The 21,719-nt window shown below is 45.1% G+C and overlaps 1 protein-coding gene across 5 annotated transcripts in view; it reads left to right on the top strand.

Moving 5' to 3' along the window:
• Positions 1-2,288: 2,288 nt before the first annotated feature.
• Positions 2,289-21,719, top strand: part of tcf7 (transcription factor 7) — a 45,495-nt gene continuing 26,064 nt past the window's right edge. For all 5 annotated transcript variants that reach the window (XM_079737968.1, XM_079737964.1, XM_079737965.1 and 2 more), the window contains exons 1-3: positions 2,289-2,694; positions 2,967-3,036; positions 3,905-4,008. In XM_079737968.1, coding sequence (XP_079594094.1) covers positions 2,512-2,694; positions 2,967-3,036; positions 3,905-4,008 — 357 coding nt within the window. In that variant the 5' untranslated portion in view covers positions 2,289-2,511. The remainder of the gene's footprint in view (positions 2,695-2,966; positions 3,037-3,904; positions 4,009-21,719) is intronic.

A 21,719-nucleotide genomic window follows, 5' to 3' on the forward strand; every position in this document is an offset into this window, starting at 1 on the left:
ATATTTAGCTTTTGGTATTGTAATTATTTTCATTGTGTCTAAGATCTAGATATTTTCTTTCAAATATGGGACTATCATGTTTTCTTATTTTGCATTTCCTACCCCACATGGAATCTGATGTCATCACATTAGCATATGAGATAAGAGTGTGTGTGTGTGTGTGTGTGTGTGTGTGTGTGTGTGTGTGTGTGTGTGTGTGTGTGTGTGTGTGTGTGTGTGTGCGTGCGTGCGTGCGTGCGTGCGTGCGTGCGTGTGTGTGGGTTTGTGTGTGTGTGTTGGTGAATGTGTGTGTGTGTGTGTGTGTGTTTGTCTGTGTGTATGTGTTGAAACACAGGCAGATAAGATTGACTTATTCAGAATTAAATTGGGATCTGACAAATAAAGAAGAACGAGAGATGGGGAGAGAGAGAGACAGTAACTGAATGGAAAGAAGGAGGAAAGGAAGGCCCACATCCTCTTCAGCCTCAGGTGAACCCAACATGTGTAACAAGCGTCATCACATAGGCGAGGACCCGCGCACACACAAACACACACACACACACACACACACACACACACACACACAGCGAGGGCCCGAGCACCACCGTCGACATCTCTCTGGAAAAACAGCTGTCTATATTTAATCAAGTCTAATAAACAAGGAGTTTAAACAACTCATTTATAATTTAGATTTGCATATATTACAAACCCCACATTTTAATCTTTTCATTAATATGCATAGACAATATTGTATAAATATGCAGCTTTATGCAAATACCGAACCCATTTTCTGTTTGTATTTAATTCTATTTCCCAGCTGTGAATCGTCATTTTCATTCAAGGCAACCGACTGAGATTAAGTCAAATATTAAGTCACAGCATGAAGGAGTATAAATATTCCTCAATTAAGAATCTCTGAAAGGCAGATCGGGCTAGCTATGTGTCAACATTAAAAATGCATTGGAAAGTATACTGGGAAAAATACACCAAGTCTTGATAACACATCTGAAATGCAAGTCTACAACTTTGAACAGTTTTTTTCTTCATTTTCCTGATTTTGTTTATTTTTCCCCTCATAGACCCTCAAATCACGATGACTGTTTTCTGCAACCAGCATATTTCTACCATGTTTTGGAGATCACTACAAAATATGGGGGTTGTAAGAACTAGCCCAAAACATAGTGTGCCTCTTTTATTGATGAGCTCGCCAAGCCTTCTGATGTTTTCCCAGATTGTCCTACATTTCACTTTCTTCTCTCTGGGCCTTTCGCCTCGGTATTGATGCAAATGGAGAGTTTTAATGCAAAATATCCATAAATTGTCTGACTCAAAGCTGTCTCTCCTATAAAACGTGTTCAGCCGAAGTTAGTCGTCACATGGCATATGATGAAGGAGAGCTGTTAGATAACCTGTCTTTTACGAAGGCCATTTTAAATAAAAGGCAAGAAAGATAACTTTTCTGTCAAAGTGTCATTGTGGGTCTTCCGTATCAGTTAATATTTGTATTTGTTTCACCTGTGATTTAAACCAACAGTATTTGTAGGCCTACTATTTCTTGGACTTGTGGGACAATGACATGAACAACACTATACGCTATAAGTCCTTCAGCATTATGTTTTGTGGACGAATTGAACTAAAAAAACCGGCCAGTTCCCAGGGGAAACTGTGTTGAAGTGCTAAGCTGGGAAATGTTGGCAGTTATTTCATGCAATCAACTGTTTCAAACCTATTCTACTTTGAAAAAGATTAAATCAACATTCAGGCCTATTTCTTTTACTTTTTCGATCAATTAAACTGTATCGAAAAGGATAATTATTGACACTATTTTTCCCTTATTTGCCCCTAACTTCACGTCACACACCGAGATCATCAAACAATTCCTTAAACATGAGACAAAATAAAACACCACTGAAACATTTGATTTTGTTCAGGTCATCGAATTGTCGTAGGGCTAAAATCGGCTCAACAGGTAAACTGTAATGACCCATTTATAATAACCTGGGTTAATAAAAAATACTTAGGTCTAATATAAATCTAATCCAAGCTTCATTTTTACTTTCGACACAAACAAAGATAATTTCCACATGTGATCTTATATGAAATACAACTAAATCGTCTTGTTTAATCAGGAACCAAGAAAGAGCCAAAATGAAGCGTTAAAGAGAGGTCATGAATAATGCGGGGCGCAGAGGTGATGTCTCTTTAAGAACGGGGCGCTCTGTTGAAACAATCGTACAACCCCCAACGAGTCATTCAAGCTGTCAATCACCAGGACGGTGTTCTTTGAAGTCGGGACTCCACGACTTGTCTTGAGCTCAAATGCACTGTTTGTTGCTGTGGAGGAACATTAGCCCTCTATCCACTTACGGGGCTGTTGGAGAGAGAAGCGCAAACTTTTGGTTGTGTTTGGCACTTTATCCGGTCCGGAGCGACGCGAACTACAGAGATTTGATAGAAAGTTTCCTCTGAAGACATCAAAGGATCGCCACCGCTTCTCTTTCTGAGTTTGTTATTTTTTTTTTCCTCCGCAAAATGCCTCAGCTCAGTAGTGGCGGCGGGGACGACATGGGAGCCAACGATGAGATGATCGCTTTCAAGGACGAAGGGGAGCAAGAGGAGAAGATTCAGGAGAACGCTTTCACAGAGAGAGACCTGGCGGACCTCAAGTCGTCCCTGGTCAACGAGTCCGAGATCAGTCAGAGTCCCGGCGCAGCGGTAGGTCCCGCGGAGAGCGGTGTGTGTGTGTGTGTGTGTGTGTGTGTGTGTGTGTGTGTGTGTGTGTGTGTGTGTGTGTGTGTGTGTGTGTGTGTGTGTGCGTGTGCGTGTGCGTGTGTGTGTGCTTGTGTGGCGAACACAACGTGTCTGTCTGTCCCGTGAGTAAACACGCTGTTCTCATGTGGGAACAACACTCGTATGAAGTTGTTATATTTGTTGTAAACAGTTTGGTGAACTAAACGGGTTTGCGTCGTGCCGTGTGTCCCTCCCAGGTGGCCCGACGGGGACAGCAGCCCGAACCGAGGTGCTACGTGGAGAAACACAGAGAGCATCTCAATGGAGGTGAGGACGCACTGAAGCACAGCGCTTCATTCTCCGCTTATAAGCCTCAAGTTATGCAGGTTTCTCCGATTCTGGCGTCACGATAATACAGACGATGTAGTGACTAATCACTCACCACGAGTGTTGCACTTGCTCAGTCCAGTTAAAGTTTGAGTCTGATTATTTCAAAATCCAATAACTTGGGATTTCATGAGATACTTATGTCTACAGTAGACATGCGTGGGTATACTCCAGTCTGTGTAGGGTTTTGTTGGGTGACCGTTTCCGGCCCTGGGTGTTATAGTTGCTGTCCGCATGAGTTATAAGCAGGTTATAGTGGAAGGAGCAGATCAGATGCTTTATAAAGTGCAGCCCTGGTGGCTCCATGGTGGTGTGAGCGATAAACTGTTGACGACGGGAGACTGCAGGCCTTGTTGTTAAAACAGAAGTTTGTAGTGACACTTCCGCTCGAGTGTGAAAGCCTTCAATGGTAATGGACAGAGACGTGGGAGAAACACATTTTTTACATCACAGGTATTTCGGTAAACGGGATTTCCTGCATATGTTTCAAACTTAATCACTTGTATAAGCATTGTCCTGCTATATTTTTTTCTTTCTTTTCATTATCTATTTTTCAAGCAATAAAGGTTTGTTTTTTTGTGTCTTTGACATAAATAATAACGATATACCTACCCCTTAAAATGTATTTTAAGGTTAACTTGTGTTTCTAAATTGACAATTGAAACTCAAACCTTTTAAATGGCAAAATGTTCCTTCAAAATGTTTGTCTGGTTGCAAGGTTTAGGTTTAAAACCTAAACCATTTCCTTAAGTTAGAAATGCATAATGTGTAAAACCAATATTGTGTGTCTGTGTCTGTCTCCGTGCAGTAACAAAACAACAAGATGGTGGCATGTACAAGACATCTTACCCGGGCTACCCCTTCCTCATGCTGCCCGACCCCTACCTGCCGAGCAGCTCCATGCCACCATCTGTAAGTCTCCAGCCTAACTTAAACTCTACTGCCAACACACACACACACACACACACACACACACACACACACACACACACACACACACACACACACACACACACACACACACACACACACACACACACACACACACACACACACACACACACACAGTCCAAGCCAAGTCCACAACAAGTCAATATAGAGTTAATATACAGTGTTTCCTGTGTAGGAAGTGGCTTGTTGGTGCTCGGGTTGAGTGGGTTTTTGTTGTTGCTGTTGTTTACAGTGTCTTTGAGCGTGTGTCATAGAAAATGGTGTGCTTCATAAAAAAAATAGGCAAAAAAAATAGTGTGTTAAATAGGCTAGGTTGAAGTTCTGCTCTGGCATTATGAGGTATCCAGACTCTGTAAGTCAGTATAAATCATATGTTGGCATTGTGATGTTTGGCATGCAGAGATCGGCCGAGCCCTGTTTAGAGCTAGAGAGGAGCTTCAGTGGTCTGCTTTGACCCTGTTTCCAATAACTCCACCTCAGCAGAACTGAAACAAGTCATTCTGGAGCTACACACGAACACAAAGGCCTTGTGAACCGCTTCTCAGACACTCACAGACCAAACAGTTGTAGGTTGAATTATCACATGAGGCCAAAGTTCAAGTTGATTTCAGACATTAAGTCTGAGTCTGGTCAGTCAACTTTGGACGTTTTGGCATTCAATTATTTGCCCATTGTTGCTCCTTCACCGTGCTTGCCAGACTTTGATGGTCAAAAGGTTTGAGTGTGTTTATATCTGCTATCATTGGTTAATTAAGACATGGTCACGTTGATTCAATGCCGATTGAATGGGACTCGACCAAGTGTATTCAATCAAATTCATATTGGAAGTAATAATTTTAAAAAATATTGAGTTTGAGAAGAACAGTTTTCTTTCCATTTCAAAGCCAAATAGAGGAATGAGACATTTCAAGTCTGAAAGGAGGTTATTGTTGTCTGTTGTTGTGTGTTGTTCACATTGAGGCTGAAAACATAGTAACTGAAGCTTACAAAAATGTTGCAAAAATGTATTTGCCTTGTAAATCTTTCCTTTGACCATTTTATATCCCAGTTAATACAAGTTCAGTGTTTATGAGACCTCACAGGTTTTTTATTTCATAGAAAGATATTTCGTAACGGAGGGAGGCGTGTGATCGGTTAAATTGTGTATGAGTGGCTGTCAGGATTATCCACGCCAACTTCATTTATTTTATATTTAACTGCTGGACATGTGATCATCAAGCATGTGTGTGTGTGTGTGTTTGTGTATGTTTGTGTGCATGCATGCATTTGTGTGTGTGTGTGTGTGTGTGTGGAGTGCATGTGTGTGTGGGTGTGTGTGTGTGTTTTTGCTTATTTATTGTTTTGACTTAAGATCTCCATGCTTATTAATTTCTCCAACAACTTTGCAGAAGTAGGCTTGAATTCATAATTTATTTTTGCGTTTTATTTTTGGACTATAATCAAATTAGTTTGTCATATCAGCTCCACACTCACCCGCTCCTAACTTTGAGGAGCGTCCCTCTCAACAGACGATTGTTGTTGAGATTACCCCAAGGCAATGTGCGTTGGCGACAAATTGGGAATCTTTTCTTCAGCAAGATCCCTCTTTGAAGGACAGCTGTTTGAAGGACAGTTTGTTCACCAACCTCCTTTAGATAAACATTTCAAATTATATTTTTCACTAGGAAAGAAATTATCATCACATCTGTCTATCACTATTTTTTTATTTATTTTCAAACCACCACGCTTTATTTTTAGGAAATCTAATTTTAAATGTTTCCACATTTGTTCGTGCGTGTGTGTGCACATGTGTGAGGACGGGCTAGGTTTGGTGGGGGACTCTGGACTTGCATGCGCACTGCCCATATAATTAGCATGTTTCAACGCATGCAACCCTGCTTATATCCCAGAGGTTCCTTGTTTTTGTTAAATCCCAAAGCCTGTGCTTTTATTTGGTATGTGACTAACTAAGATGTTTGCGGCAAAACGGTAAACCTGTATTTACGCTTAACATTATCCGCCATGTCTCTGTAGTTATCCCTGGATAACAACAACACATTGTGTCAGGCAAACATAGTGAACAAGTGTAATGGCATGTCTAGCGTATCGCTGTGTCTCCACATCACTCATATACCTCCTAGCTCTCCCGTCCTCTCCTCTCCAGGACTCCGGCTGATGGTGTCAGCAAACACTGACTGGAGTCCATATGTGTTACTGTGGTTAAGTGTGTGTGTGTGTGTGTGTGTGTATATAAGTGTATATAACTTTGCTCTGCTAGTGTTCTTGTGTGGTAACATTGTGTTACTCGTGTTTTAACCTGTGTGTTTAATGAACGTGCATCTTTGTTGTTTGTAGATTTGTACGCGCATGTGTGGCTACATGTTTGTTAACTTACAGTCATGTCTGTGTTTCTGTTCACGTGTTTATCTGCCTCTGTATTTACACATAGCTGTTTAGCATAGCATAGCTGTGTGTGTGTGTATGTTTTTGGGCATGCATGCATTTGTGTGTGTGTGTGTGTTTGTGTGTGCGCGCGCGCACGTATGTGTATGTGTGCGTGTGTATATATGTGTGGGTCTACCTGTCTATATATTTGTGTGTAAGTGTGTGTCTGTGCGCGTGCTTGTGTTGTAGGCGGGGCCAGGTGAAGAAGAGCACTTTCCTTACCTGGGTGTCCTGAGAGGCTCCACACAATATTCAGTTGTTAGAGCCTTCCTTGTAATTAGCCCACCAACTAGAGATCTTACAGCATGCCCCTGCCACATGAAAGAACCTGGAGATTAATGTGTGGGGGAGTGGGTGTGTGGACGCTTTGTGTGTGTCTGTGTGTGAGGGATGGACTGGACACAATGTATGGGAAAACTGTAAAAAGTATGGGTTTACAAGACAGGCAGATCTTTGTTTATAGGGGTGGGGGGTGATGGATATCTACCCACCTCTCCCCTTGTGTCCCTCTATGCGATGTCATCTCTTTTCCTCCGTGCTGTCCTCTGTATATGTGATCAAGCTGGGAGCCCCTTTACGAAAACATTGTCAGGCAAAGCTAATTGTGCCTCTGCTGCCACTCTTAAGATGCTTTTTCTGTTAAGTAACTCATCTTTTAAGTTCTTCTGAATTAACTATTTTCACATCACACCTTTTGATATTAAACTACTAAGGCTATGTGTGGGGATATGTGTGTTAATGTCCGTAGGAGATGTATTCCACGAGGAACACGCAATCCTAGAGTGCTGACGCCGAAGCTAAAGGATCACGTATGAATAGAGCGCATAAGCGTGCCATTGTAGTTGAGTTGATGTTTTGAGTTTCAGCCACGTGACTTTGTGCATTTGAGTCCTCACTAGTTAAAATTAGTTTGCCTTGCAGACTGTGTGTTATTTGTGATTTTTTTCTCAGGGTGTGTATCAGTATCGAGGCTTTCGTGAATGTTTCCTGTGCACGTGTTTCCTCCGCACACACACACACACATAAGTGTGTGTGATTGTGTGTTCGTGGCTTGTGACCGTCTGTGCCTGTACAGTAGTGCAGAGTTTGCGCAAGTCAAAACAAGTGCTTGCTGTAACGTGTGGGTGTGGGTGTGTGTGTGTGTGTGTGTGTGTGTCTAATGGAAGCTGATTACCACAAGATGCTTCATAGGTGTACAAGAAGCTACCTCCTTATTATTTCAAATCTCCTACCACTCAAATCATGGATGATTATAGCCAATTAAATGTACATATACCACCACTGGTATATATAGGAGGGAAAACCTGCAGACGTTAGTCAGACAGTGGAGGCAAGATGACAGAAAGGAAAATATAATATATAAGTGTGGAGTAAGAACATATGTTATCGAGAAAAAGGAGAGCCAGCATTCAGCTCAGTGACGCTGGTTTTTATGTTCATTTTGACCTTTTTTTATCATATCCAAATGTTACTGATCCACTTCTCTGCATGGGCTAATCCCATTGGTTATCATTGCTATCATCACTGTCAGATATGAGCTGTGGAAAAACAACACACTCGCTGATTTAATCCAATAATTTCTTGATAATGTGCCCATTGCACAATTTACATCATTGTCATCAATTAATGTCAAAAACAAATCAAGTTTTTCAACTGATGAAATAATTGTTCCATGCAGCACTGTCATAAATAATGGAAAACGCCCAAAGTGATTTCTGCTTTAATCTGAGGAGCGGCCCAAAATGTCATAATCTGAAAGAAGATATCAACCAAATGTTTTGTGTTTCTGAAGCTATAAGCAAATAAGATTAGATCATTTCACTTTATTTACCCAACTTTGGCAACTTGCTGGCACTTTATTCTGTGTTTAAAGTAACGGAGACAGGGTTGATGTGAAGATACATGGATGTCAGGCCGCATGCAGACGTGTAGCGTCTTGTGGTGCCGGAGGGGCTGTGAATGTGTAGCCGTGTGATGTGGAGGGTGTGGTGGGGTCTCCTCAACCCTCTCGCCACTTCATCATATCTTCCTGCAATGATTCGAGAGAAATGTATGGGATTTGCTGTAGGATAAGGCGCTACAGCAACTACTAACACAAAGCAAGAAATAATAACAACAAAATAATAACAATTATTATCATTATCTTTATTTTAAGGCTATTGAGGATGGTTTGGCGTGTGGTTAACATTGTTTGCATGGACATGTTATTGACCATACAAACAATGTATGGTTTCTATGAACTTTTTAAATAGTTTGTTTTGTTCCTGAGTTTTTCATGCATAGCTTATTTTATAGTGATTACCATTTTTTTATGGTTCAATTCTGACTACGTCTTGAATGAACTTTATGTGTCTGAACAGAAAAGAGCATAACAAATGTGTTCTTTTCTAATGAAATGATAATGGACAGCCTCTTAAAGTTTGCTTTCAAGCGTATCAGCTGGACCCTTTCCCATAAATGTGAAGTTTGTTGGTCTTGCTGGGCTCCCAGTTTAGCTGTTTAGAAAGAACGTCAAGGCAAAAGTCAACTGAATAAGATCCCTCCAGCCTCCCCTCCTCCTATGCACACACACTCACACACAAATCCCCTAATAACACACCGTTGATCCCCTAGATCAAGGGAATTGTGCGTCTGTGCGCCGGAGAAAGGGATATTCACCAGGATCTTGCCACTTCCTCGTGTGCATTGTGTTGCGGTGTTGACCGTTGGGGTACGGGGGGGTTGGATGGGGGTTGGTAGTGGAATGGGGGGATGCGTGGTGCTGGTGGGATGGGGGGGGTTATGTCTTGTACTGGCTTGGGCTGTGTAAACAATGGCAGCGACAGTGGCTTATGCTGCCCTAATCCCTCTGTGCTCCGTTGGCCCCTATGAGGCTGCGGTGGGCCCCCGCCCAGAGGCCCCCTTGCTCCACTGAGGGGCCACGATAAACCGCGGACCCCAGCAGTCTTTAGTTGCCTCAAGAAAGAGATGAAGTTTGGACCAACTATTGGTAAACACAGTCGGAAAGAATAGACAGGCCAGGTTCCTCCCTGAATCATTGAGAGATTGTTTTTCGGTGCTTCTAGTCATGAAGTTTGCTCTATGTGAGGAATGTATGCGTATTCATGAAGCTACACAAGAAGTACAGAGAGAGAGCGAGAGAGAGAGAGAGAGGCAGAGAGAGAGAGAGGCAGACTCTCAAGATGCAATTGCTGTGTATAAGTGCCAGATTATCTTTAGGTTAGCGGGGGATTATTGCTCTGTAGTGTACGATTATTGTGGTGAAAGTAGGAGATTAGTGTAGTACAGGCGCTCAGAGGGAAACGGGCGGGATGAGTCAAACAAGGGGAATCGGACTGTAAGTCCTTGTTTGTTTTTGTGCGTTGAAGACCAAGACACGCGCAGAGCCTCAGTGTTCTTGGGCGTAGGGATGAGGTTGTCATGTAATCTGTGGATTCTCAAACTAATTGTATCACAATTCAAAAGGTTACGTCGGCACTCTGGCTTGTTTCAAATCAAGCGATGGGGAGCGAGCTATTGTGTCGGTTTATTTGCTGCCAACACACAACACTGGCATGGCCTCCCTCGCTAGCTTGGCTTTCAAATATCTTCTTCTTTAGGAACCGTTATAGGGGAATTGTAACTTGTTCATTTTTTTATCAAGTCTTGTTTTTCGACAGTTTAGCAGAGGAAGTGTTCCTCATGTGGGGCTCATGTCTGCGTAGAAAGAGAGATGGAGTGCGGAAGAGAAAGAAATAGAAAGGATGGATTGGAAAGTAAGAGAGAAAGATGGAAGGAAGGACAGAATAAATTAAAAACGGAAGGCATGAAAGGAGGAAAGCGGCAACCAATCAAGTGTAAAGAGTTGTATGCAAAGCAAGTAGGTAGAACCAGGTAGACTTCAAGAGTGAGGAGCACATCCAGGAGAGAGAGGGTGGATACAGGTGGTAGCTGTGAGGGGCGGGGGGTCAGGTGGGTGGGCCGGGAGGTGTTTGCGTGGCGGGGGGTCTGGGTGGGGCGAGTCGATTAAAATACAAATGACGATAAGAAGGGCCCTCACCTCCCCTCGCGGCTTTGAAGTGACGCTTACAGGTCCCTGAGGGGGGAAACACATCAACGTTTTTAGGGATGGAAACGTTTAAAAGAATATCAGAAGTAGGGAGGAGACGACGACGAAGAAGAAGAAGAAACGTGCATTTGCCCCGGAGGTGTTTACACCTGTAATTATTTATCCACTTATCCTCATGTTCCGGTAGAGAGGCAGGCGGGAGGGGGCAGGGAGCAGAGAGACGTAAAGACAGGTGTTGACAGCGGAAGTCTGGCTTGTTTTGATTGATGTCATTTCTTGGATCACCCTCAATTTTTTGACACGCACATGAGCTTTCCAAACAGAAGCACTTTAAAGCAAACACATACACACACCCGGCAGATATCAGAATAAATCAGACAAAACACCACACACACTATTCATGCTGTTGGTAGGTGATCGTCAGTTAAACAGAGTGCCATCCCTCTCTGTCAGCCCCCTGTGATGCTACACTACAGGGCATCTCCTAGAGCATCTCCTCAAGAATAAAGCAGCATGCTAGGAGGATAGAACAAGTTGCGACTAGGTGCCACCTTTGGATTAGGCTCCATGAAATATTTGTCTGCTACAAGATGTGTGTGTGTGTGTGTGTGTGTGTGTGTGTGTGTGTGTGTGTGGGGGGGGGGGGGGGGGTATGCGTGTGTGTGTGTGTGTGTGTGTGTGTGTGGGGGGGGTGGGTGTGTGTGTGTGTGTGTGGGGGTGTGGGGGTGTGTGTGTGTGTGTGCAGCAGGTGAGTCATGGGTCTGTGCAGGGTCAGCCCTCAGCTGGTGCTGACTAAAGAACTTAACAGATGTACACATTCCCAGACCTCAGTTAATCAGCTACCGCAACACAATTAAATACACACACACACTCCAAAGCAGCCCATTTGTCATTTTTTACAAAATCACTCTTGGCCAAATTCACATCAACACATGCAACGGCCACATGTTTTTAATTTCTGGAAATTTTCATTTTCGCAAGATATTTTTAAAGAATCCACCTAGTCATCCGACCAAAGTTTTTCATAAAGCTGGCAGTCCACATAAGACAAAACAAACAAACATATATGTATATATATATATATATATATATATATATATATATATATATATATATATATATATATATATATATATATATATATATATATATATATGTGTGCAAGAACATATAATTACATATATGTTGCACTTCTTTGTGATAGTTTTGACTCCCCAGGAAACTACCTGCCAAAGGGGTTTTCAAAAGGCTTTTCATCACAATACCAAACATAAAAATAGGAATCAGTGTACTTTTTTCAAAAACAATAAAAGACCAAAGCGAATACTCATGTGGTGTTAAACTTTTACACTGGTTCCAGACCTTACAGTCTGTGTAAGCCGTAGTAAATGTAAATTTTCTGGGTTTTCACTCTGGTTCACATTGCCTTCGAGCAGCTTAATTTAAACAAAGGCCTTCCCGAGCATGAAACCACGAGAGTGTGTTTACCAGCAGAGTCAGCGATTACCTCCTTCTGGGTTTGTCATCTCCTCTCGTGTTCACCTAAGACAGGGGAAGGGTTTTTACATGCGTGTACTGAGTGTGTGAGTGTGTTGGTATAGGTGACGACAGTCTCTTTCATCTGCCTCCATACGGAACTTTACGGCCTCTTTACATTCTCAACAAGAGAGGTTAAAGTGGATGTCACTGTGTGTGTTTGTGTGTGTGTGTGTCTATATACATATGTATTTTATCAACTTGGTCTATTTTCTTGTTCTCTTGTTGTTGTTTTGTGCAGGTGTTCCTCTGCAGGTCTGTCAGGCAGTCTGCCGGAAGAGACATAAAGTGTGTTATGGTGCGTGTGCGTGGGTGGGTGTGTTTGGGTGTGTGCATGTGCATGCACAGGGCTGGCAGAATGCAACAAACACTAGCTTCTACCTCGTCTGGTTTATTGAAAATTAATAGATTAGAGCGAGGGAGGGAGAGAGAGCAGGAGAGAGACAGATAGACAGAGAAAGGGAGAGAGAGAGGGAGATAGAGAGAAAGAGAGCCACAGCTGGTACACCTCACCACAGTTCTACTTGACACACAAACACACACAATACTGTCACCCCAGCAACACCTTTAACTGTTTCACAGCCACTACGGCCTGTTGAAAACTGAATTTGTCCGATTTCAAGAAAAAATACTCTGAAAACCTGAAAAGTAAGTAAAACGGTCTGAAAAGCTGGAGCTGAAAGAGTGAAACATAGACGTGCTAGAGACCAGCAAATAAAAATATATTTCTGTCAATAGGAGCAAAAGTACATAGTAACTGTCAGACACTAATATGATGTTATTTAGTCAAATTGCCTTTGGTAAATAAGTAATTTGAATTCTGGCATGGGCCCTGAGTTACCCAAGGCTGTGGTCTGTGTAAGTGACACATCGGGGCCTGCCAAGATCCTGATGACAATGTAGAGAAAATGTTTATCATTTTCCAATCATCATCTCTGATCATTAGCTGGGCCATACAGCCCTCCCCCAACGCACAGCTTATTGTTATTGTTGTTGTGACGACAGAATGGACGCCCAGCAGGTCTGAGTCAGACCGACAGGCTCCATCGTGGCATATTAATGACTCCCCAGCATTGTTCCCTTCTCAGTAGAGATTTACAACAGGCCCTGCCACGGTCGCCCATTGTCAGGACCCCTATTACTCCACCACTGCGGTGCCTGGAGGGCTTGTGGCTGTCATCTCGTTTATTTCTTGCTTGTGTTCAATTACGCTATCTCTCTCTCTCCCTCTCTTTCTTGCTTTTTCCTTTTTTCTGTCTAGCTTTTATCTTATTTTCGTTTGAAAGTCGTAACTCAGAACACAGAGGGAGCTAGGGCCTCTCTGTCTCTCTCTCTCTCTCTCTCTCTCTCTCGCTAACTCAGTCAGTCAGTCAGTCAGTCACACACACACACACACACACACACACACACACACACACACACACACACACACACACACACACACACACACACACACACACAAACTATGGTTTTGTGGCTCTATGTGTTGGTGTGTGTATGTGTGTATGTATCTCTGTGAATGTGTCTGTGTGTTTGGACATGTGTGCTTGTGTTTGTGTGTGAGTGTGTGCGTGTATCTCTGTGTATGTGTCTGCACGTTTGGACATGTGTGTGTTTGTGTGTCTGTGTGTCTATGTGTTTGGACGTGTGTGTTTGTGTGTGTGTTTGTGTGTGTGTGTGTGTGTGTGTGTGTGTGTGTGTGTGTGTGTGTGTGCATCTGCACACGTTTGTGGTCCTGTGGGACCAGCAGCCTCGCATAGAAACCAAATGTTGACATTACAGATCATGAAACGTTCAGTTGCCCGCAGACTCAAACACCGGCCATTGTTGCTGGAGGGTTGGAGAGGGTAAACATGCAGGGATGAAGAAATAAACAGATAGTCAACGCGGGCATGGGATATAGGAGGAATGGCAGAGATGGGAGGATAGGGGATCGAAGGACAGATACAAGAACACAAGTATGGATGGAAACAGTCAGAGAGTCTGTGGACAGGAAGAGAGAGAGAGAGACGGGGAGCGGGAGGCCGTAAGGGGCCTTAAACCAGATCCAGAGACTTTATTTTGGGCTGGTAATAACACAGTGTGTATCGCAAGCCAGCATGTTATTAACAGATGATCAATAGAAGAACACACGCGCACACGCACGCACGCATGCACCCACTAGACAGCGTGGCAGCAGACGTCACAGAGCCACCAGGCTTTCTGGGGCTGACACAAATATAAATGTCTACGGAGGCACATGCAAAGCAATGCAACCGTACATCCATTACACACACACACACATGCACACACAAAACACACATGTCAATTAAATGCATTCAGGAGAACGACATTTGGACAAACTGGGAAACACACACAACTTAATTGGCACAGGCTAACATACATAAACACATGCATGCACGCTCACACTGACACATGTCTGTACAGTAGAGAACGTTTTACCCCTAATCCCCATGGCGGAGGGCAGGCAGGCCCTCTGATGCAGCTGCACAGTGAGGCCCCCTGGGCCTGGCCGCGGGGCTCTGCGGTAGGGACCCTATATTGGATCTCTGGCAGAGATCTGCAGTGGTTCCAGAAGCGGTCAGCAGGCTGGATGTAGTCCAGCCTCACTCACCAGCTCACATGATCTCGATAAAGTTTGTTTGAATGGTACTGCATGACTTGCAATGCAGGCCTTCAACCGGCCACTAACTAGGAGTGTGTCCTGGATGGCTAAAAAAAGAGCCCATATTGATAGGTTTTAATTATGGTAAATGAAAATACATGTTTTGTTAGTGGAATAGAAATGGATCATTAGCATATTATTGAAAAAAATATAGATAAAGCATATTCATGAGTGTGCATAGCTGTGTTTGCACATTTGTATGAGAGCTTTTGTGTGTGTCTGTGTGTGTGTGTGTGTGTGTGTGTGTGTGTGTGTGTGTGTGTGTGTGTGTGTGTGTGTGTGTGTGTGTGTGTGTGTGCGTGTACGTGTACGTGCGTGCGTGTGCGTTGAGGTTGAAGACGTCTTTGGAGTTCCAGGAGATAAAAGCAGTGGTCACAACATCGAATCAATAGGTCCATCAATGGAGACCTCTCCTGAAGATTAAAGAGCAGAAGGGGAGAGAGGTGGTTAATGAGGACGTACATAATGAAGGGAACTATGAGGTGTTGTGCCGGGCTCAGGTAACGTGTGTGTTTGTGTGTCCTGCACCTTGACGCCTCACTCAGCTCTCACCAGGGGCTTCTCCATCCAGGAGTCGAATTGTTGCGTCATGAAATGAGTGGATGTCAAAGATGGCTTAACGCACACCTGGACGGACACAATCCACCATTGCATCAACACCCACGCACGCATGCACACGCACGCACGCACACACGCAGACGAACTCTTGCGCATATGGACACACAAACAAATAATCACACACGCACAAAAAGAGGTCCACACCGAACACGCGCCGGTTGAAAGCGGAGATGTGCACTGCCGGTGCACACCCAGCTCACGTAGGTGTGGGAGGGGGGGCGGGGGGGTCCCTGGAGGGCTTTGGTTTGGGAATCCACGCAGCCCTCAGAAATATTCTTTTCATGAAGGCCTTGAGACCACACGTTCTGGGCCCCACTTGGAGCCCAGCTCCCTGTGGTCTGGCTTCCCCGCCCGCAGCCACATCTGAGGCCCGGGGCCTTGTGGGTAATGTGATCCTGGCGGGCGGAGGCGGGACTTGGGTGGTGGTGGGTGATGCAGCACAGCCCCGGGTCTGGTGCCGGCCGCTGACCGGGTGGCCAGCGAGCGCTACACACACCACGCTCTGCTCTACTGTCAGGGCAACATGGCCGCCGCCCCTCCACATTGTAAAATGGTGGTGATGTGTCGTGTTGTGCTTTCTGAGTGTGTGTGTGTGTGTGTGTGTGTGTGTGTGCGTTTGGGTGAGTGTGAGTCTCATCATTCTGCGTACCTTCATTTACTTGTAACTTTTTACTATTTATATCTTTCTTCCTCTGCTTCCCATTTTTTTGCTACAGCGTTCCTCCCTAATTTCCTCTCTCTCTCACTCTCTGTCTCTCTCTCTCTCTCTCTAAGAACAAACACACTTGCGGTGGGCAGCTTTATCTTACATCTATAGTATATTTCAAGACATGAGTTTAAGTCCCCCAAACTAGCTAGGCACCTCGCCCGATCTCGGAGAAAGAAAGGAAGAGGAGAGGTTGATTTTGGCTAGAACCCTATGTTTGGAAACCCAGTGCCCCACGCCACACTCTGAACCCAGAGACTCGAACCCAGAGACTCGAACCCATGACTTAATGCACTTTAATGGGCCCATTTCCCAAAGCTCAGGTGTAAGTATGGATGAATAACAGAGAGTGAGAGAGAATGAGAAAGAAAGCGAAGGAGACATTGAGATAGTCCAACCCCGTCATTAATTTGCCTGCTTTTATGTTTGTCTGTTTGTCTGTCTTGTTTGTTTTTTAAGCTATCATTCAGTCTGAAATAGCAGTAGTGGTTGAGAATATTCTCAACAAAATGTCCCTTGGGGATCAGGAACCACCAGCAGCCACCACCAGTGTGTTTGAGACAGCAGTTCTCTGCTGTCTCAAACACACTGGTGGTTTCTGCTGCTGGAGGTTTCTCAGTCCATTTAGCTTTCAATGGCCGACGTACTCAGGATGGGATATAACCCAAAAAGACAGGACAGGAGTCAGGATCGACTAAGCTGCTGGGGGTAACTATGGTAACAGAGTTGCACGTGTTTAGAGAGGGCCCAACTCAGCAGGTAAGCAGAGAGAGAGAGGGAGGCCAGAGGCTGTTTTGAGGCGTAAGCGTGCGTGTGTGTGTGTGTGTGTGTGTGTGTGTGTGTGTTGTTGTGTGCGTGTGTGTTGTTGTGTCTTTGTGTGTGTGTGTGTGTGTGTATGTGTTGTGTGTGTGTGTGTGTGTGTGTGTGTGTTTGTGTGTTTGTGTGTGTGCCTGCCTGAATGAGTATGTGGGAGTGTGTGTGTGTGTTGTATATCCAGTCAAATCACTCCAGTCGCTGGGGTAAAAGGAATTAATCAGATGGAATAAATTTGAAACATGAAAGGAAAGAGCAGCACCAACTCCTCCCTCTCTGTACAACCAACCAACCAACCATCCATGTAAAAATACATCTCAACACCGCCCTCCTCAATTCACCTTTTCTAACACATTCATCTCTCCCTCTCTCTCTCCCTCTCCCTCTCTCTCCCTCTTCCTCTCTCTCTCTCTCTCTCTCTCTCTCTCTCTCTCTCTCTCTCTCTCTCTCTCCCTCTCACTCTGTGGAGCAGGTAGATGGCTTGTTGTTGGAGTTGTTGCTATTTGATATTCTTCGTTGCATCTTAAATAGTTCTCCGTACCAGAGACCCTTAGTCAAGACTCTGCAGGACTGGAGTTAAGAAAGTGCTTCATCATCCTGTCCAGGCTGGGAGAGCCAGGCTTCCCCTGGTCGCCCGCGGTGCATCCTTGGAGATGCGTACGTCTAGCTGGCGTACCACGATAGATGTAAGCTAGTGAAACCACATGTTCCCTCACACATTGTGGTGACATTATCATTAAGGACCGGTGATGGTTGTTGGATTGTACAGGCTCCCGTACAGTCAGTATAATGTAAAGAAGATGTCCCAAGGCGGGATCACAGCGAGCAAGTCACACGGGCAGAGGTCAAAGGTCAACTCTTATTAGCCCCCGCCCAGGGACGGGGGGTCATGGCCGAGAGGTAAACAGGACTGAGGGGCAGACCTTTGCGTCAGCTGTCAGCCCCTGTCAGCTGTGGCCCCCGGACGGCGGGCCCTTAAGTACTGGTTGTGTGAGGTGTGTGTTACCGCCACCATAATCTGGGGAGAGGAGCGGCCCTTTGAGAAGGCCTCCCGCCAGACTGCTTGATCTTTCCCAGCAGGGATGAAAGGAATGCTGGGGCCGCGACACAGAGGGGGCCCCCTGGGCTGGGACATAGAGGGGGCCCCCAGGGCTTCCTTTGTCTGTGATGTCATCACGGTCCCTCTCTCTCTCTCTCTCTCTCTCCTTCACCATCTCGCTCTTTCTATGCATGGGGCTCCTGTGTGTGTGTGTGTGTGTCTGTGTGGGTGTGTGTTTCTGTGTGCGTTAAATAAGTCTCACACACACACAGAGGAAAGGCAAATCGACCTAAATGTAAACTGAAAAACGGCTTATTAAATGCATTTTTCAAGGGACTCCAGCAGCACTGTCGTCAACATCTCATTTTCTTCACCGTTGTTTTGAGTTATTTTGCTTCCTCGAGTCTTAATTGTTTTCTTATGCCATGCTAATAAAATAATGCAGTGTTGTAGAGGGCGTTGACGGTTGGCTGTCTCATGACTGCTAAAAGACATGGACTTGATGTGTGTCTTCAACCCATTGAACAACAATATGAGCTGAGCATTCCTCTGCTGTGGCAAGGCTCCCATTACAGAGACATACTATTATAACAGCGGTGACCACACTAACAAACAGTTTGCTTTAATTACATTCACTTCATCACAAATAGATTGAAGTCAATAAACAATATGGGCCATCTGTAAAGTAATTAGTCCCTTAAGCTCATGGCAAACTCGCCCGATGCTGAGTCAGCCAGCGTAGCGGAGCGCTGTGTAGCGTGGAAGGCCTGCTGGAACAGAACGGTCTCCCCAGAATGTGGGGCAGGACCCGGTCGTAGGGAGGCCACGTCGGGGGAGGGCCAAGGTGTTAAACGCCACGAAACGCAGATTCCACACGTCTTTGAAGTGAGATCACGGCAGCAATCGTTCACACCCGCTCCTCTCCTCTCCTCTCGCATGTGGTTGCCGAGGGCACAGGTCGCAGGACACACTGCGACGCTGATGTGTGACACGCGCACACACCGCGCCTGATAAGGTGTTCAGCGAAAGCCTTTCAGAAAGCCGTGGTTGGGTTATACCGGAAGCTCTGTGCTTCTGCTGCAGCGACCAGTTTGTGGTCAGCACTGAGTTCACCCGTTAGCTAGTTCAGCGCATCATCAGAACTACTCTGGAAGTAGAGTACGCGTTTGCTGTGTTTACACTAAAGACCAGCGTCTTCTCAGCATGTTTCTGTCTGACGTTTGGTTTGCGCTGGGAGGGCGGTGCCCGGGCTGGGGAGGTGGGGGGATTCAGGGGCAAACATCAAAGATTCAGATCAGAAAGAAGGACAAACACATGAGAATTGACCACAAGTTAGCAGATTGAAGATTGCAGATAGCAGTTAGCAGATTGAATCATCCGCTTCCGCCAAAACCTGACACCACTTCCATGAACCCTGAAGCTAGGCACGGATGAATAAACACACACACCCACACACACACACACACACACACTCACACACACACGTTTGAGGATGAATGATGTGCTCTTGGGACATTTAAGCCTTATATGGTGGTCAGATAAACGGACAGACATACAGATCACCAACTTACTTGGAGTCTGACTTTATTCAACACTACTGGTTCTGCCACGGCATGCACACACACACACACACACACACACACACACACACACACACACACACACACACACACACACACACACACACACACACACACACACACACACACACACATACACATGCACATGCACATACACACACACTACTAAGGCCAAACTTGCAGAGCCCAGTTTCAGACACCAGCTTAATACTCATTCACTGAGGCAGCTCCCACAGGAGCGATCAAAAGGCGTCTCTCTCACAGCTCGCTATTGTACTTCAGCGAGACCTCAAGCGAGGAGGAAGTGTTCCCTCTCATGGTGGGACTGTAAGTCCTCGCCGTCTGCATCCGTTTCATTTCCTCAGGTGCTTGTGTTTTACCATGGGAAAAACAACCCCCCCCCCCCCCCCGGTAATCCTGTAAATTCAAGATGGCAGCGAACAGGGCTGATGAGGGTTCAGGTTTGGGTTAGGGTTACCCATATAGTGTCTGATCATTACTGTCACTATTTCTGTGCATTGGATGCGGCAGCAGCATTGTTGTCTGTGTGTTTGAATGTTCCTCTGTCTGTCTATCTTTCTGTCTCTGTGGCAGATTTGTCATTTGTGAACAATGGCAACAGTCAGGGTGTGAGGTTGGAGTCCCTTCCAGATCCCACATCCTCAGTACCTTGGGTCCTCAGCCACAGCACAGTGAAGCAGTGTCTCCAAGTGAAGCCCAGAGGATGCAGTGCTATAAAAACCTCCCAACGCAAACAAGCGCACAATGCTCATTTTTACTGCCACCATTTCTACCGCATCTAGCTTGCTAGCGCTTCTAGCCAAGCGCCCTTTAGCTGTCCGCGGGGAGTGGGTGGATAGTGGTCTTTCTGCTCCAAGTAGTGTGATGGAGATGTAAGATATGGATGATTTCATTTATTCATGCATTAATTATGAGTCTGCGAGAAGGAATGGAATCAAGAGTCTTATGAGATCGATTCTGTGGTTTATTAATTGCTGCCACGTGTTTAGGCCAGCTTCTACACACACACACACACACACACACACACACACACACACACACACACACACACACACACACACACACACACACACACACACACACACACACAACACACCTATAAACTCACACACACGGCAGAACACACTGCCCCTCTGTTACTGAAATGGGCTCCCATTCCCCAAGGCCACAGTCCAGATGTGTAGCTATTCAGTGTGTTGGCAGTGTGTGTGTGTGTGTGTGTGTGTGTGTGTGTGTGTGTGTGTGTGTGTGTGTGTGTGTGTTTGTGTGTCCGCTTGCACGTGGTCGTGTGTCAGCAGTTATGTATTTTGTTCATCTTGTCACGCGGTCACGCTTTGGGCGTGTCTTTCGTTCTCTTACTCTCATACGTGAGTGCCCTTGTACTATATCCATTTAAGCATGAATATGAGCCTGGGTGTGTGTGTGTGTGTGTGTGTGTGTGTGTGTGTGTGTGTGTGTGTGTGTGTGTGTGTGTGTGTGTGTGTGTGTGTGTGTTTGTGTGTATGTGTAAGTGTGTGTATTTGTGTGTGTTAGGCTGTGTGTGTGTGTGTTAGCGTATGTGTGTGTGTGTGTGTGTGTGTGTGTGAGTCTTGGGGAGTGGGTGTGTTTGGTAAGGCGGGTGCAGGGTTCTTTTTAAACATAGCTGCGTTGTTATGGTTGCAGGGGACTTTGATGTTGCCTCAAACCTCGAGTCGGAGGCTCTCATTTTGGGCACAGGTCTCCAGAGGAGCCAATGACTTCCAGATTGGTCCTCCCCCTCCCTCTTGATGGAGGACTGCGGGAGGGGGGATTAGTTAACTATCTGGGTGGAGGTCTTTGTTAGGGGTGGGGCTCTGCTAATGGCTTGATGATCTGATGTATGCTAGGAGTGGTGTGCTAGCTACAGTTTATATAAGCCTAGCCGTTTGTGCATTAATCCACAACATTTTGGGGTAAAAGTTTGACTTTCAGACAAACAAAAAACAACTAACATGTTTTCTTTTTTCAGCTTCTATATTTAGCTTTGTCTGTTTAGTCTTCAGAGCTTCTACTATACATAATATACCATTTCAAATGTGTAAATACTGAGTAAGTTATCTCAGGGCGGTGCAATGAAAGCATATCTAAATGCCATTAACAATTTTTGGACATAATATATGCAAGCAAATTTTTTCCCCATCTTTGATGAGCTGTGATCTGAGTTCATTTGATGGCAGCGCTATAAAACGATACATCAACACGCT

Source organism: Pollachius pollachius, assembly GCF_949987615.1.
Source record: "Pollachius pollachius genome assembly, chromosome: 6".
Classification (NCBI taxonomy): Eukaryota; Metazoa; Chordata; class Actinopteri; order Gadiformes; family Gadidae; genus Pollachius; species Pollachius pollachius.